The 18,145-nt window shown below is 43.3% G+C and overlaps 1 protein-coding gene across 2 annotated transcripts; it reads left to right on the top strand.

Annotated features, from left to right (window-relative positions):
* Positions 1 to 3,683: 3,683 nt before the first annotated feature.
* Positions 3,684 to 13,651, top strand: LOC139420987 (ceramide synthase-like). 2 transcript variants are annotated; one of them, XM_071171439.1, is made up of 6 exons: positions 3,684 to 4,087; positions 4,264 to 4,347; positions 6,798 to 7,023; positions 7,493 to 7,588; positions 7,901 to 8,010; positions 12,988 to 13,651. In XM_071171439.1, the coding sequence occupies exons 1-6, from the start codon at positions 3,963 to 3,965 to the stop codon at positions 13,262 to 13,264; spliced, it is 918 nt and encodes a 305-aa protein (XP_071027540.1). In that variant the 5' UTR covers positions 3,684 to 3,962; the 3' UTR covers positions 13,265 to 13,651. The 2 variants fall into 2 exon arrangements, with proteins under 2 accessions (XP_071027540.1, XP_071027541.1); XM_071171440.1 differs by lacking the exon at positions 7,901 to 8,010.
* The last annotated feature ends 4,494 nt before the right edge of the window (positions 13,652 to 18,145 follow it).

Below are 18,145 nucleotides of genomic sequence, written 5' to 3'. Positions count from 1 at the left end.
ATGTTTAGAGAGCTGTAGGCCTATAGACCTATTTAAGCACGGTAGGCTGGCTTGTTTAGCGGACCCCAACTGTTTGTGTAACTTTGTACAGTCTTATCTGATTGAGCATAGCTACGTTCATTCTCCAAATTAGTCAAAGTTAATAATTCAACCCATGGTTTGACAACTTGCAGTTTGATGTCTTTATAAAAAACGAAAGGACTTTTTCCTAGCCAGCTTGATCTGAAAAATGACTCGGTCTATTATTAGTCCGTTGCCCTTGAAAAGCAAAATACTTTATCCAGGGACAGCTGTTGTCTGTCACAACACGGCTAGTCCTAGGAGTCATAGCCAATGAGGCGACCTCATCCGCCAATTACACTTGGATATTAGCCTACCATACCCGGGAGCAAGGGGGATGAGATAGAGAGAGGGGTGGTAGCGAACTGGCTATGTAACCGGTTTAATGGCAACGCTTTAGCCACAGCGTGACTGTATCATGCATACGCTAGGATTTTTTTATTCTTCTTCCCCCTAGACTGTTTACTGAAATTAGTTGTACGACAGGTCCTAAAATAATCTGCATAGAAGACTTCACAGTGAATGTATCGAATATTATCGGCCAGGCAATAGGGTCGGTCGATATGGCATAACGGTTCAGATATCAGTAGGGTTGTACGGCGGCCAAAGGCGAGAAGAGCAGTGCCCTCGCAGTATAAATCAAAACACTCGAGCGAACCATCGACTTCAAAAGCATTTCGCCTCTCGGAAATAAAATTGCTGAAGCAGCAATCCGACAGCAGCACGTCGGGCGGGAGTCATATTCTGATTCGGACCAAGACAGAGACCACACGCCAGAAGCGGGGAGGACACACACATCTATTTGTCTTGCTTGACGCACGTTCTCATTTCTCGCAGATATCCCGAATACGGAATAAGACAAAACACAAAGAGAATGTGGAACAATTCTCGACTTGAAGGCAACCACCAGGACCAAACACACTGATTTCCCCTTGATCCGACCGACCGGGCCGCAGAACGGGACGCCGCAACAACCAAATGTAAATTTAGCCTATCCATCTCTTCTTGTTTTACTCTCCCTTTTAGTACCCCCTCAACACCCAACTCTAATTCATTCTCACCAACCCGAGGTTAAACAAGAAACGTCATATGTCTGTAATAAATGTTGTGCCTGTGTGTGTCGCAAACGGTCACGTTTTAGCCTATACAGGCCTGAATAATCTTGTCATCTATCGCATGTTGGTTGGTAAGCAAGCATGCATTGTCTGTAAAAAAAAAAAAAAATGAAGCCAGGCTAGGCAATTTATCCCTTGCGTGTGTGTGTGTGTGTTGTTAATAATAGACAAACCGCGTGCAACACAACCTGTTAGAAGCTTCAATCACTCTTGTGCACGAAACGACTAAGGTAAAAATGTATCGAATGCAAATCTAGCGAGCTCGCAGTCGCACTCATAGTTACATTGATTTGTCCGGTTTGTAGTCTACACTGGCCTACAGTAGCAAGCAAACAAACATGACAACGGTTAGCCTATGCAGATGTGGAGCCGTGCCAAGACCGGCACAAGTCTCCCATTTTCAAAACAATATGTTGCTTATTGTTGCGTTTTCTCTTATTTAGTGCAAAACAGACTTGTCCCGATATTTTTTTTAATAGAGGAGGACCGTGTTACTCAGGCTACTGACGCGCATTGCGTATTTTGACAATTAAGTCTGAGACACGTTTTTGCACGGGTCTGCCAGCTAGGTTTTGACGCTAACAAGCCTGTGTTTTCTGCCAAGTTAGCGATGTAGCAACGTGGGGTTATGCAGGGGGCCAGTGGTTTTATCCCCCACCCCCCATGTAAATTGCTGGTATAGTCTACTGTCAGGAGGTGCAGCCTATGCACTGCTGTGCTGAACAAAAGAACACAGCTACCAAGCTAAATCTGGCAGTATTTATATTATGCCCAGATAGGCCTTTATCAAAACCGCATGCAGTGCACCCATTTGTTGGTTATGGGATGAACCTGTTGTGTTGTGAGGGTGCATCTATTGTCCAACAGCCTAGGACGGAACAATAGGCCCCGCCCCAACATCCTCTTCCACCCAACCCTTCATATCCCTCATCATATCCCATATGTACTGTAGGTACTCCCCATTGTCAAATGTCCTTCCATCTCCTCTCTCTCTAATTCCCTCTCTCCCAGCTGTAATCTGTCTAAATCTCCTGCTTTTCTAATCCCTTTCTAAATCTATTTTGGTTCCAGCCACCTTTTTCCTCTTCCTCCGCCTATTCATCCCGTCTCGCTCCCCAGTCCCTCTGAGTGCATGCATTCGCCTGGAGAGCAATGACAGTGGAAAACCTCAAATGAATTCATAACCCCAACGGAGGCGGCGTATAGCTGGTGCAGCCAGCGACACATGACGCCTACAGTGTAGTCAATGGATTTGTCAGCGTTTGTGAGATTAGAGTGTAGTGTAGGGCTGTCTACGCACCAGGTAATTATTTGAGTACGACGTTCATCATGTTATAAAAGGCTGCACGATGACACTGAATAAATATGACATTCAGAGAAACACCACGCTGGCAGTTTTTAGATGTGCATCTGTAACGGATGTTAATCGTACTATCCTTGCGTCGTGTTTAGTTCATAGAAATCATCCCAGTCAGTGTTCCCAGTTGACCGTTGTTTATTATCTGTGATTAAACAGGAAACGGCACGTTAGTTGTGCAGGGCTTAATGATGTTGATGGCTGTCGATGGTAAAATCTGTAGCATGAAAACAACTGTGTTAGCAGTGAACTATTGACCATTACATCGGTGCATGCTGGCTAACACACTTTTATATACAACAATCCTATACCAAAGCACATCCCAGAAAGCCCCTCAATCCCTAACAGGTACCATATACCCACCCACACGTGTATAAATCAGGAATGTACACATTGTAAAATAGAATACGGTATTCAGAACGCGACCTACCCCTTGTATCACATTTTCATACTAGGGAGACCTGACATTCACGATCTTCCCCTATCTACAAGCGGGGCCAATAACAACATGCCTTATTGTCATCGGGAATTGAACCAACCAATAAGAGTGCTTGAACATTAAATTCACCTTTCTTTAGAGGCAAGTGGAAACAACTAACCCTGTTACACATAACTGATTTCTTGTACATTTACTGCACTCTTAATCAAGGTGTGTGAAACGGATTCGATTGATTTTTCTCTCCCTCTGTTTCTCATCCTCCCCATCATCTGTCTGTTTGTTCTCTGTCTCTTTCTCTGTCTCTGTCTCGTGTGTGTGTGTGTGTGTGGACCCAGAAGCCACCCAGGCCTCTGCTGGTTATGAGCAGGGGGTTGGGAGGGAGGTGTGGGGAGTTAGACATACCACCCACGGCTGTATCGTAGCCCTCTTTCCTTATGTATCTGTTTAATTAACATGGACCGTAACCACTAGCAAGTCCATTTTCATTCCCGAAATATCACCCAAACTAGCCTACTAAAAACAAATGCAGCATTTGACCACATACTGCATTAGCATAACATAGCAAAACATTACTACTAGCATAACAGTATTAACATAACATAGCAAAACATTACTACTAGCATAACAGTATTAACATAACATAGCAAAACATTACTACTAGCATAACAGTATTAACATAACATAGCAAAACATTACTACTAGCATAACAGTATTAGCATAACATAGCAAAACATTACTACTAGCATAACAGTATTAACATAACTAGCATAACATTACTAACATTTGTGTTCTGTTGACAACACTTACACGCTGCCACGCTTTCTAATGATATACCTTCAACCATCTAGCAGCAAGTGATAGTTGGAAACTCGGCTACCATAGCTTTGGAAGTACCCTGCGTAGAACAGTCATTCAACCTTTTCCCACTTGTCAAGTGGTTTGAGGGCAGTAGTGAGGTACCTGTTGACACACACACACACACACTGGAACCATGCTGAGCATCCTGGCTGCCGGCTCCATCTTCTTCCCGGGCCTGTTCCTGCTGTCTAAGAGAGGCCTGAAAAAGGCTCCAGGCTTGGGCTTGAGCGAGGGAGACGCCACCATCGTGTCTGCCAGGTACACACACACACACTTACAAGTCAGATACATGAGTCAATGTTGAGGACTATGCCTACCTATCGTACCTTTTACCTTATGCTATTCTGCTTTGCTTGACATTTTATACTATTCCGAGTTATGGGTATAAATATGTCTACTGAAACCCCACTCTCTGACCTCTCTCTCCCCACTAGGCTGGTGTCATCCATCCAAGCCATCATGGCTTCCTCAGCTGGCTACATCATCGCATCCTCCTGTGAGGACATCATCGAGGATCAGTAAGTACAGAATAATGATAATGCAGTAGCAATAACACCCCCTGTAGTATTTTTAACCATTACGCAAAGAGGTATGAATCTCTCGACTCGTGTTGGATTAAGGACATTACAAGTCTTTTAATGCCTGGCAGCAGACATGCTCAAACTTTAACATAACTGTAGACCACTTAAACTGGTACAACACTTCGACTCACGGGTGGCCAAAAGCAACAAATTGAAAGCCACACCCCCACTAGCAACTCCTCCAATATAATTTCCCAGTGTGCCTTGCCTTTTTGAGTGAATTGTAGAGTTACACCCATGACTGTATTTGTTGGTGACAGAGACATGGTGGTTGAATTCATTCATTTTCAGTCCTGTGGACTTCACCAAATGAGTTCCTACCGTAGACAAATGTTATCATTACAATTAAGCTCTTTAGGACAATACATTAAATATATCAGGCCTTAGTTTGATAGCAAAGTTTTACCCTAACACAGTGGTGTTAGAAACCTCCTGGTTTACAGGCCACATCAGGCCTGTAAGTCACATTCTGCTGGCTTACAAAGTGATATATGATTCCTATTGGAATTCCGCCAGTTAGGACATCCAACAGTTGGAATTTTTATTCACCCGCAGCTGCATTCAGAATGACTGTTGGGGTTAGTGACATTGTGAAGAGACTTCCTAAATCAGGGGTTCCCAAACTTTTTTGGTCTGTGACCCCATTTTGATATTACATTTTTTTCGCAACCCCACCATGTAAAAAAGTGATGCAATCAGCGACCAATGTTAACTTTTTTAATTGGCGTTATGACCGTCTGTCAAACATTGTTTTAGACTGAAACATTATTACAAATCAAAGTATGGTTTGAAATACATCTGAAAGGATTTGGGAAGTTTAGGATTTAGAAAAACATCAGGCAATAATTGTGTATGATTTTCTGTGTAGAAAAGACCCATCATTGATCATGTTATTTTTTTTTCACTAGTCTGATTTACTGCCTGGTCCTGTCCACTCTATTCTGAGGGAAACAGAAGACACGTGTGTTTCTGAAAGTCTTATGTTTTCAGGGGTCATAATATTTTGTCGCTTCAACCATTTAAAAGTTAGAGCAACATTTCTAGGAAGAAAACGAAAACTTACACTTGCATTCTCCCCCCCCCCCCAGAGTTTCTTTCACGACCTAACCAGTTTAAACTGGAACAACCATTTTGGTAAACGGTGCAATAAATCTAACTGATTGGATCAGTTTAGAAGAATGTATGTTATTTGTCTTTGTGTAGCATAAGATTTAATCAGTCAATGTACATGCAAAAAAACTATCCTAAAAAGGTTTATCTGCAGAAGAGCATGCTGGGAAATCTGATAATGATGGGTGTGGTTTTGATGGGAATGTTTTACTGCCCAGAGTAAAACTGACACTCCCACACTCAACACTGGTTATAAACCCCCACATTGGGGATATTTTAAACCACTGAGTGTTAATTTCACTCTTACAGAGTTAATTTAACTCCACAATCAACACTAGAAATATGACATTGAAAAATCAACAAGTTAACTCTGGCCAATTTACTGTGTATGTTTAACTTTCGATCCAAATAAAGTATTCAAGTGTGTGTGTGTGTGTGTGTGTGCATAATCTGTCATTCTCTCCCTGCTCACCTTGTCCCTGTTAACCAAATTAGTATTTAAACCCAATTAACCTCTATTTGTCCCAAAGCCAGCAGAGCTATTTTAGTATCTGTAATGCAGTCACTCAGAAACCAGAAACCTAGACTGCAGCATGCTGCTATGGAACTGTAGGAGTAGCTACTCAAACATGTCTCCACTGGTATTACAACTGTGCAACTTTGTTAACAGTGGCAAAACTATATGAAATGCACACAGTGTCATGTTTTTGGTTAGAGGAGGAAGGTTTGGAGGAGAGGAAAAGCAGAGTAAGAAAGGAAGATTCTTTAGACTACTGAGATGCTGTGATTCTGAGTCAGACACTGTTGTCCTAAGAATGAACTCACAATGTGACACAGCTGCTCTTCTTAACCCCCCCCCCTCCCTCGCTCCTCTTCCCCCTCATCTTTCCATCAATTAGGAGGAGGAGGAGAGAGAGGAGGGAGATACTGCCAGTCACCGACTCCCTCCCCCTTGCCCTCATTTGCCAGTCAATGTCGGGAGGTGCGAGTGCCGGCTCATTTGACTACCAAATCACAAACCCATCCAAATCACGCACGTGCCCAGAGCAGTGCATCCTGGCCAGTCACTTAACTTCCTGACGTCTAGGCTGGAGCCTCACTGAAATAGGCAATAGTGTATTTACATGGTAGTCACATAGGCAGCTACAGTGTACATGTAGTTACAGTGTACGTACACATTGTTGCATAGAAAATAAACTGTTGCACTTTCTCTTTCTTTCGCTCTCTCCTTTCTCACTTTCTCTGTCTCTCTCCCCCCTTGCGCCCTCCCTTTCCAGACACTGGCTTACCAGTACCTACATCCTGTTTGCAGTGCCCTACTTTGCGTACGACATCTACGCCATGTTCCTGTGCTACTGGCACAAGCTGCAGGTCAAAGGGCACGAGGAGGAGGGCGGGAGGCCTAAGCCAATGGGCTCGGCAGTGGCCAGCTACCTGCGCAGAGAGTTCCTCATGGTGCTGCACCACGTCGTCATGGTGACCATCTGCTTCCCCGTCTCCGTGGTAACTATCGCTGTAACTAGGGTGGCTTTAGCGGACTATCTTGGTAGTCTACCGTGGCATGGTCTGTCTTGTGTCTAAAGGGGGGGAAAATAACTAATGATAAATTATACACACACACACACACACACACTTAATAATCCTTTAAGTCTTGAGAGAAAGAGATGAACCGTTGGTGACTTGGTTTCTGATCGCTAAAAATGTCCCTAACCGGCAACCATCTGCAGACTAGACTCTCTCTTGCTCCAATCCCCATCTGCCTCCCGTTGCTACTGGCAGCGGCACGGGACGCCAATGTTAACATCCCTTCTATGGACACGTGTTTTTAAGGGGAGATGAGGTGTGCGTGTTTGAGATTTTCTTTCAATGGTCTGTCTATAAACTTTATCAGCCATATCATGGCCCTCTATCGCATCTCACTCTTCCCGGCTTTCTCCCCCCACTCCCTTCTTTCTCGCTCTCTTGATGTTAGTTCTGGAGGCAGGGAAAGGGCGATTACTTCCAGGGTGTCATGTTCATGGCTGAACTCAGCACTCCGTCCGTCTGCCTGGGGAAAATCCTCATCCAGGTAATACTCACTCACTCACTCCTACCTCTCCCCCTCTCTTTTAACCCCTGTTCTTTCTTTCGCTCTTTCTCTTGCGCTCTCTTTTTCTCTCCTCTCTCTTCTTCCTCAGTCTCTTACTCTCCGTGCAGCAGTCTAAGAGCCTTGAGTCTCTCTGATTTTGAAGGGCTCACTTTCTAGCTTTCATGTTAGCGTTCTTGTCTCCTGTGATTTTGGGTTGACATTTACCCAAGCTCTTTCTCTGTCCTTCACCCTGCTCTTGTTTTCCCCGTCCCTTGTTCCTGCCCTTTTTCTCTCTCTCTTTGTCCCCCTCAGTACAAGAAGCAGCACACTCTTCTTCATAAAGTGAATGGCGCTCTCATGCTGGTCACTTTCTTCATCTGTCGAGTTCTGCTCTTCCCCTACCTCTACTACGCCTACAGCAGGTAACATACTGAACTCTGTCTGTCTGACTGTCTCGGTCTGCCTGTCTCGGTCTGCCTGTCTCGGTCTGCCTGTCTCTGTCTGCCTGTCTCTGTCTGCCTGTCTCTGTCTGCCTGTCTCTGTCTGCCTGTCTCTGTCTCAAATCAAACTTTATTTGTCACATGCGCCGAATACAACATATCTTTGATAAGATGGCGCCGAAGAGGATGGCTGACGTTTTACATGCTCCTAACCAAACTGCTATTTTGTATGTTTTTCTTTTGCGTTGTTTAACTTATTTTTTACATAATGTTGCTGCTACCGTCTCTTATGACTGAAAATAACTTCTGGACATCAAAACAGCGATTACTCACCTGGAACTGGAAGAAATGTTTTCCTTTAACTAGTCCAACGAGAAGGATATACTGCTTTCTCAGGAACAGGCCCAAATCCCCGTCATTTGCGTGAAGACGCAGGTCGAGCTGCCTTCTGAGAATTCGTAGGTCGAGCGAGTAAACTCCCACTGCCATCCGTTCTATTGGCTAACGTGCAATAAAATTGATGACCTACGATTTAAGATTATCCTTCCAATGGGACATTAAACTGTAATATCTTATGTTTCACCAAGTCGTGGCTGAGCGACGACGCGGATAATATAGAACAGGTGGAATTTACCACGCACCGGCAGAACAGAGAAGCTACGTCTGATAAGACGAGGGGTGGGGGTGTGTGTCTATTTCTCAATAACGGCTGTTGCGCAATGTCTAATATTAAGAAGTCTCGAGGTATTGCTCACCTGAGGGTAGAGTACCTCATGATAAACTGTAGACCACACTATCTACCAAGAGAGTTCTCATCTATATTATTCGTAGCTGTCTATTTACCACCACAGACCGATGCTGGCATTAAGACCGCACTCAACCAACTCTATAAGGCCATAAGCAAACAAGATAATGCTCATCCAGAAGCGGTGCTCCTATTGGCTGGGTACTTTAATGAAAGCAAACTTTTTTTCCGTTTTACCAAATTTTTACCAGCATGTCACATGTGCAACCAGAGGGGGAAAAAAAACTCTAGACCACCTTTACTCCAAACACAGAGATGCATACAAAGCTCTCTCCCACTCACCATTTGGCAAATCTGACCATAATTATATCCTCCTGATGCCTGCTTACAAGCAAAAACTAAAGCAGAAAGTACCAGTGACTCACTCAATACGTAGGTGGTCAGATGACGCGGACGCTACGCTACAGGACTGTTTTGCTAGCACAGACTGGAATATGTTCCGGGATTCATTCAATGGCATTGAGGAGTACACCACCTCAGTCATCGGCTTCATCAATAAGTCCATCGACGACGTCGCCCCCACAGTGACCGTACGTACATATCCCAACCAGAAGCCATGGATTACAGGCAACATCCGCATCGAGCTAAACACTAGAGCTGCCGCTATCAAGGAGTGGGACACTAATCCAGACACTTATAAGAAATCCCGCTATGCCCTCAGACGAACCATCAAACAAGCAAAGCGTCAATACAGGATTAAGATTGACTCCTACTTCACCGGCTCTGACGCTCGTTGGACGTGGCAAGGCTTGCAAAATGTTACGGACTACAAAGGGAAACCCAGACGCAAGCTGCCCAGTGAACGAGCCTACCAGATGAGCTCAATGCCTTTTATGCTCGCCTCGAGGCAAGCAACAGTGAAGCATGCACGAGCGCACCAGCTGTTCTGGATGACCGTGTGATCACGCTCTCGGTAGCCATTGTGAGGAAAAACCTTTTAAACGGGTCAACATTCACAAAGCCGCGGGGCCAGACGGATTACCAGGACGTTTACTCAAAGCATGCGTGGACCAACTGGCAAATGTCTTCTGACATTTTCAACCTCTCCCTGACCGAGTCTGTAATACCTACATGTTTCAAGCAGACCACCATAGTTCCTGTGCCCAAGGAAGCAAAGGTAACCTGCCTAAATGATTACCCTGTAGCACTTACGTCAGTAGCCATGAAGTGCTTTGAAAGGCTGGTCATGGCTCACGTCAACAGCATCCTCCCGGATACCCCAGACCAGGGGTGGGCAACTCCAGGCCTCGAGGGCCTGATTGGTGTCACTTTTTCCTCCATCCCTAGCTAACACAGCTGATTAATCAAATTGCATTCTAAACTGGAGATCATGATTATGTGATTGGAGTCAGGTGTGCTAGCTGGAGCTGGGGCAAAACTGTGACACCAATCAGGCCCTCGAGGACTGGAATTGCCCACCCCTGCCCTAGACCCACTCCAATTCACATACTGCCCCAACAGATCCACAGATGACGCAATCTCAATCGCACTCCACACTGCCCTTTCCCACCTGGAGAAAAGGAACACCTGTGAGAATGCTGTTCATTGACTACAGCTCAGCGTTCAAAACCATAGTGCACACAAAGCTCATCACTAAGCCTGGGACTAAGGACCCTGGGACTAAACACCTCCCTCTGCAACTGGATCCTGGACTTCCTGACGGGCTGCCCCCAGGTGGTAAGGGTAGCCAACAACATGTCTGCCATGCTGATTCTCAACACTGGGGCCCGTCAGGGTTGTGAACTTAGTCCCGTCCTGTACTCCCTGTTCACGCCACAACTGCGTGGCCAAACGCGACTCCAACACCATCATTAAGTTTGCTTAACCAATGCTGACGACACAACGTAGCCTGATTGACGACAACGATGAGACAGCCTATAGGGAGGAGGTCAGAGAACTGTCAGTGTGGTGCCATGGCAACAACCTCTCCCTCAATGTGATCAAGACAATGGAGCTGATCGTGGACTACAGGAAAAGGCGGGGCCGAACAGGCCCCCATTTAAAACGACGAGACTGTAGTGGAGCAGGTCGAGAGCTTCAAGTTTCTTGGTGTCCACATCACCAACTAACTATCATGGTCCAAGCACACCAAGACAGTCGTGAAAAGGGCACGACAAAACCTTTTCCCGTAAAGTTTAAAAAAAAATCTGACACCGGTTGCATTAACTGAAGTAGGATCTGTCTTATTTCTGTAGATATATTGATGATTTATAAGGCACATTAAACAGTTAGGCTATTGAATATAGACTTAAGTTGGTTTCCTCTCTCCTCACTTTTCTTAGACAATTAAGGCAAGGTCTGTTTTCTTGTCTTCTAACTCTGCTACTGCCTCCACCGCGTTGTTCTCAACACCAATATGTTAACTTAGCTATTATGCACGTAGCAACATGGTCTAGGAAAAGGCACCAATTCAACAGCGCGCTGTGTTTTAGAACCGCTGACAGCGACCACTATCCAACGCGAAAGAAAGTGCAGTATTTTTTGTGTTTTGCTCCATTGTTCCTATGTATTATAACCATATACAATTTCAGTAGTACATGTCAGAGTGATGGACTCGAAGGCCTCCGCAATGGATTAGTCCACTCAGACAGGCGCCAATCAGTCTTGTACACCACGAGATATACAGTTGAAGTCGGAGCAACAGTCCTGAATCTTCTCCATTTGTAGACCATTTGTCTCACCGTGGATTGATGAACACCAAGGTCTTTAGCAATGATTTTGTAACCTTTTTTAGCTTTGTGCATCTCTTATAATGCGTCTTCTAAGGTCCTGTGAAAGTTGTTGGGATCGTGGCACGGTTCACACGAACCAATCTTTCTAGAGAAGAACAGATGTGTCAGTAACCAGGCTTTGTGTGCCTTCATTTAAAGGGCAGGGCACCTGTGCAACCCGCACCTCCAATCTCATCTCCTTAATTGAAACACCTGACTCAAAATATATTTTGGAGAAGTTGTTAATAGGTTCACTTACTTTTTACAGCTTGCAACTGTGAAGGACTACTCAATGTCTTCAATAAAAATTTGAAAAGTACAACTGTTTGTGTTATTAGTTTAGTCAGACTGTGTTTGTATATTATTGTGATTTAGATGAAGATCAGACCACATTTTATGAGTAATCAATGCAGAAATCAGGGTAATTCCAAAGGGTTCACAAACTTTTTCTTGCAATTGTATGTATATATTTTTTGCTACTGCTCGACTAAAGAGATCTCGGTAGACCAACAGCCTATCAACCAAACAATCGACCAGTCGACTAAATGGGGTCAGCCCTAAAAAATAAAATAACACCATTTTCATTACTGAATTTATAATGGTTGGTGATGGTTTGCGACAATCTGGGACCGTCACGTGATGTCCTGACGGCTGGTAAAACAAACGCCTTACAAATGTCTTAACATGGTCCCAAAACAACTTGAATTTCACGTTCTTATGTGAAGTTAATGTGACAACATGTAAAGCAACGTGAGTACATGTGAAAACATGATCTCGTGAAAAACGTGACCCATGGGGATGCAAATATGAAACCACACGTGACATGTCAGCACATGTGACATCATGATCTCGTGAAGTGTTCCAAAAACATGTTTTCACATGATTTCACATGTGAAATGTACATGTGACTTGTTCTAAAAAGACATTTTCCCATGTGAAATGTTGTCACGTGTTGTTTGATATCACGTTGCTTCATGTTATCAAATTAACTTCGCAAAATGACAATCACAATGTGAAATGCATGTATTTTTTCCATAAGGGAAGCATTCTTCCTTGATTATTTGTTTAAAGTCATTAGCCATAAACCAACATTAGCCATAAACCTTAAAGATAGGGGTGGCAGGTAGCCTAGTGGTTAGAGCGTTGGACTAGTAACCGAAAGGTTGCAAGATCGAATCCCGAGCTGACATTGTAAAAATCTGTCTTTCTGCCCCTGAACAAGGTCCGTCATTGAAAATAATAATTTGTTCTTAACTGACTAGCCTAGTTAAATAAAGGTAAAACATTAAAATAAATAGCTATCTTGAGACAAGGTGTCTTGTTTTAGAACTTGTTCAAATGAACAAGTTTGCACTAAGTATATTTAAAAATCTGGGTAAGCTTGTTAACTAGCAACATTTAAGTGAGCATTAACCCTCATTCCTCCTCCTCCTCCTGTTGCAGGTATGCCTCCATCCCCCTCTACACAGTGCCCTTTGGGGCTCCCTGGCAGTACAACGTGGGGGCCTTCTGTCTCATGGCCCCACAGGTCTACTGGTTCACCCTCATCTGCAGGGGCGCCTTCCGCCTCTTCACCGGGGCCTCGCGCTCCCGACCCCCGGCTGCACTCAACAAGCAAGATGGGGGCTGCTACCCCGGCCAGGGAGCCCCTTTACCTCCCCCAGCCAACGGCTACAGTCCCGTCCCCCACCAGGCAGACAGAGAGACTGACACGCACTGAGAAAGAGAAAGAAAGAGGGAGGCAGAGATGGAGAGGAAGAGAGATCACCGTGGGGACGGGGCCAGCCAGACCAGGCCGGGGGAGGGAAGACCGAGGTCTGTCAAGGGAATCTATTGTACTGTATTGCAATGACACTGTAACCTAGGAGAGAGGGAGAGAGAGATTGTTTCTCATCTTCTACCACTCTCTCCCTCCCTCCATTGTCCCTTTAGAGTTACATGGACCTCTGGAAGAAGAGAGAGACAGATTGAAAAAGGAGAGGGTGAAGAAAGAAAGAAATTAATAAGGGAGAGAAATGGAAGCATAGACAGAAAGACTTGTGAAAGGGCAAGTATTTCAATATTACGTGTCTGTACACACTGATTTCAAACTGAATGGGGGGGGGGGGGGGGGGGGGGGGATGAATGGATTGAAAAGCAAAAGGATGAGAGAACACATTGACGAGCAATAGTGATCGAGTGATACAGAGAAGAATACAGGCGGATGAAGCAAGAGTGATCATCTTATTTGAGTTAAAGGAATAGATTAAAAAAAGTATTCTTCTCTTGAAAGAGATTCAACTGCTGTTCAAGATTTAGGGAAGGATACAAAATGAATACTAATGTATAGAAATGTGTAGTAAATGATTATTTGGTGACCAGTTGATTTTGGTGGCTGCAAAAAGGGGGACAAAGACAATACCAGTATTTCAACTTGTGATCCGGTCCTGTATTATTTGTCCACCAAGATGATCCACTCGGGATCCATTTGAGCAGGTCTTGTCTTGGGACATGACAGATGGACACGCAAACAGCGCCTCTGGTATCGCTTCGTTCAGCCTTCTCTCCCCTCTGAAATGGTCCTTCTCCCTTTTCTCCTGTTTAGACAACGAATGTGGGAGGAGGGGAATGGGGGTTTATAACAGTTGGTGAGTAAATGTCATTTTAGGTTTTTATATTGCTCTCATTCAAAGCATTTTATTTATTTATTAATGTTGATCGTTTTTTTTTTATTTATGCGTTGTGATTTTCCTCTTGTACTCACTCCCCACTTCAATCAAAAGAGGAGAGGGAGAGAGAGAGAGATTGAATGTTGGAGAGACTCATAGAGGGGGAGAGAAGGGGGAGTAGTAGACTCGAATGGGACAATGATGCAGCTACGCTGTCCCAGTCAGCCATCCAAGTTGATTAACGCTGGAAGGCAGTCTTCAATACACGACTGGGTGGGCCTGTGCAGCTTAGCAGATCTTTGCAATGCTTGGAGAAGGCTGTTGTGGAATAAGGTCGCCTGCACGCTAAACAAGGTAACCACATTTTAGAATCTAGATGCATTCTACAGGCGTTCGTTCTCCAGGCTTTCTACAGTCTGCTGATGTAAGGGATTCCTAGATTATCTAAAGCAGTATTATGAAGGATTTCGAGAAAGTAAGTTGGTGTAGTGTGTTCAACGGCATGGGCGGAATTTGAAGTAGATTTCACTGGCAGCTGGTACTCTCTTTTATGCATTGAGGGATTTGTGCGATAGGACCGAAGAAGAAACACATTGACAATGCACTGAAAGAAGGGACTGATAAGGTTGGATTGGGAGGGGCAAACACAGGTTCCAAGTTCTCATTTTTCACCACTATTTCAACCACTATTTTGTTTTACTTGTGATTTTAATTCCGTTTTGGCGCCGTTTACTCATGTTGACAGCGTGCAATGGCACCGATGTAACTCAGGTTGGGTCATGAACGCCATTTGGGACGAAGCCTAAGTCAAGAGGGTTGAAATGTGGTCCTTGAAGCTCAATCCCAAAGGTGAACAGACCTTGAACACTTGACCACTGCCTTGGGTTGTGACTTGGAGTTGGTTGACATTGGGACTCGACTAGCCTGGTCCCAGATCTCTCTACCGGTACATGGAAGAAAAGTGAACAGATAGAGGGACTACTGTATAATACGCTGGACTATACTTAATTGCATCGGGCTGTTTTCTGCTGCATGATAAGGAATGAGAGAATGGCTTTTTTGACCATTGGCCAATATTAACCTGGGAACACTGTAACTCTTAACTTAGTTACTATTTACAATGGTCAGTTATGGTACTGTTTAAAATGGCTTATTGGAGGACTTATTCATCTCCGCACCCAGAACCAAATCAGCTACTCGATTTTAACATTTTGAAATGTTTTATGATAGATTTTTTTTTTTTTCATGCTTTATAACTGATTTTAAAGGTACATTGGCAAATTGTATGATCAACATTCTTTTCCATGCAAACAAAAGTAGACCTAAGCCTCCGGCAAGGGATATAAACTGTGGAGTTGATCATACAAATCAAATATCATTCCTCAAAAATGAATTATATGTTCACAAATGTCAGTTGTAACGAAGATTAGGGTCGAAGTTCAGCTTGACATCGTGATTGAAATGTAAAAGCAGTGTTCCTCATCTGACTGAAAGAGGTCGCTGAAACTGCCACTAAATATAATTTGCACTCGATGGCAAAGTTTAGTTCCAGAAGATATGCTTTGAGTGAGAGGCGTTGGAGATAAAAGACAAGGATGGTGACGATTTAAGCCAAAACGGCATCTTCTTCTAATGTCTACTGTTGCAACTGACCCCCTCTAGTCTATTATAAATGATGCCTTCATGTTAAACCCTATGAGCAAAATAATGTCTTTCCACCAATTTTGCTCACTGGGAAGTGTTAACTCCCAAACGAAAACGTCATTCATTTTACCAGTTTACATGTCCTCTGTCATGTAAAGTATTACAACGACAAAAATCTTCCATATTGTTTGTTTATTTTATTAATTAATTTGAATGTGTCTCTATTTATTGAATGGGTTTGAATGTACATACGAATACATGTATAAATGATATATATCCTGTACGTATGGGTTTGTTGACTGCTGCCTGACTAACTGTGGGCTCTACTGTGTAAACTCCTGCCTGTATCTGAAATGACAACTTGTTCCCTACATCGTGCACTACTTTTGACCAGGGCCTTGTTAAAAGTAGTGCACTACAGTATGTAGGGAACACTGTGGTGCTGTTTTGGACGCAGAACTGTTCTGTTGGCTGACATATACTCTGCTCTCCTCTTCTGCTCTGACTACCAACATGACATCAGGAATCTACCATTCTAGCACCACTGCACTGCTTTTGAAAAGAAGCACCAGTCTCATCGTGGTGAAGAACTTTGAGCTAAGTTTTGCTTTACTTGCAACAGATTGACCAATAAAATCGTCCCCCATTGTTTGTGCATAAAGGAGATTCCTGGAGTCCGTTTATTTCATTCAAGAATCACTATACTTTGAACCATGATATCAATTGAAATGGTATTCCTTGATCAATTTTCTCAAGACTGCAGTTGGGTATAATTGCTACTGTCCATGGCCCACATTCATAGAGTAAGAGTGCTGATCTAGGATCTCAAAAGCTAAAGATCAGCACTTTCTTTGAGACGCTTTATGAATATGTACCCAGGGCTCTGCAATTCTGTTTCACTAGGGTCAAAGTAGGACAACTGCTGCTTGTTAAATACTGCCAACACTGTCTGAAATGCATGTCATGTCTGTACCTATATTTAGAAAAGAATGATTTCATTTTTATTATAGCTCAATTTGAGGGTAGGCTAGTCTGAAACTGGAGTGGGATTCTATAAATGGAAAATATACTATAAATATATTGTATTTTAGTTGAACATAGACTAATTCCTTTTAGCAGATATAAATATAACATTAGATTGTGGAGAATTGTGCACAGTGCCAATAGGAATCCTACACCCCCTTGAACTTTCTCGTTTTGCTGTCTTAAAATCCAATCTAAAAAGGGATTCAATTAGATTGTGTTCTACAATTCTACACAACCTACTCCAGATATTCAAAGTGAAAGAAAGTTATAGAACATTTTCCAAATTAAGAAGTAATAACTCTCCATCCCCCTGAGCTAATACCTTTGGCAGCCATTACAGCTGTGAATCATTTTCATTAAGATTTGACCAACTTTGCACAACTCTTAGGGCATAGTATATCCATATTTTTGGTCAAATTTGCTCAGGCTCAGTAAATTTGGTTGGGCATCATTGATGGGCAGCTTTATTTAAACCCCTCAGATTTTTTTAAAGCAGGACTGAGACTAGACCACTCAGGAACACTAAACACCTCTTGGAAAGCAATTCTGGTGTGTATTTGGCATTACATTTTGTGATATTGTCTCGCTGAAAAATAAACCTCTATCCCAGGTTTAGGTTTTCAGAAGACTGAGGCAGTTTTCCTCTAACTTTTTACCTGGCCTTTGCTCCTTTCATATTTATTTTGATCCTGGCAAACTCCCCAGTCCCTGCCGATGACAAGTATACCCATAACATGATACTGCCAACACAATACTTGGCTTCTTATATAAATAGTCTGGAAGCTGCTGAAAAGGCCAGATATTTAAACAAACTGGATTAAGTGGGCCTTGAAATGTGTCCCTTTGCTATGGGAGATGCCGACTGAACAAACTATCTGAGCCACCATTATCTCACACATACAGTATCATCCAATGATTTATATATACACTAGATAACAGACAGGGGGCGCTGTTTTGACGCCACCGCGCCTCCATCTTTGCACTCCCCCACTGTTGTAATAATATTTTAGAAGCTATCAAAATGCATTTACTAATATCGACATTCGTTTTTGCAACGTGTATTTTCTTACATTCCAATGCATACTTTTAAATTATATTATGTGAGCTAAATCTTTTTATTCTTCCTTAAAGTATACATTTTGGAAGTTCTAATTTTACTGTCCCCACTACAACAAAAAATACTTAAATACATGTAATTATGTCTTTGAACCATTAAACATGAAATACTGTATAATTCCATTCATTCCAATGGAGGACTGCTTTTCTGAGGAGTGCCAATATGA

Source organism: Oncorhynchus clarkii, chromosome 12 (assembly GCF_045791955.1).
Source record: "Oncorhynchus clarkii lewisi isolate Uvic-CL-2024 chromosome 12, UVic_Ocla_1.0, whole genome shotgun sequence".
Classification (NCBI taxonomy): Eukaryota; Metazoa; Chordata; class Actinopteri; order Salmoniformes; family Salmonidae; genus Oncorhynchus; species Oncorhynchus clarkii.
Note: the sequence above shows the minus strand (reverse complement) of the source record. Positions and strands in the feature narration are given on the sequence as shown.

Coding starts and splice junctions, on each gene's coding strand:
- LOC139420987 (XM_071171439.1), top strand. CDS start 3,963: ATGCTGAGCATCCTGGCTGCCGGCTCCATCTTCTTCCCGGGCCTGTTC. Junction 7,589..7,900: donor TGGGGAAAATCCTCATCCAG/GTAATACTCACT, acceptor TGTCCCCCTCAG/TACAAGAAGCAGCACACTCT. Junction 8,011..12,987: donor CTCTACTACGCCTACAGCAG/GTAACATACTGA, acceptor CTCCTGTTGCAG/GTATGCCTCCATCCCCCTCT.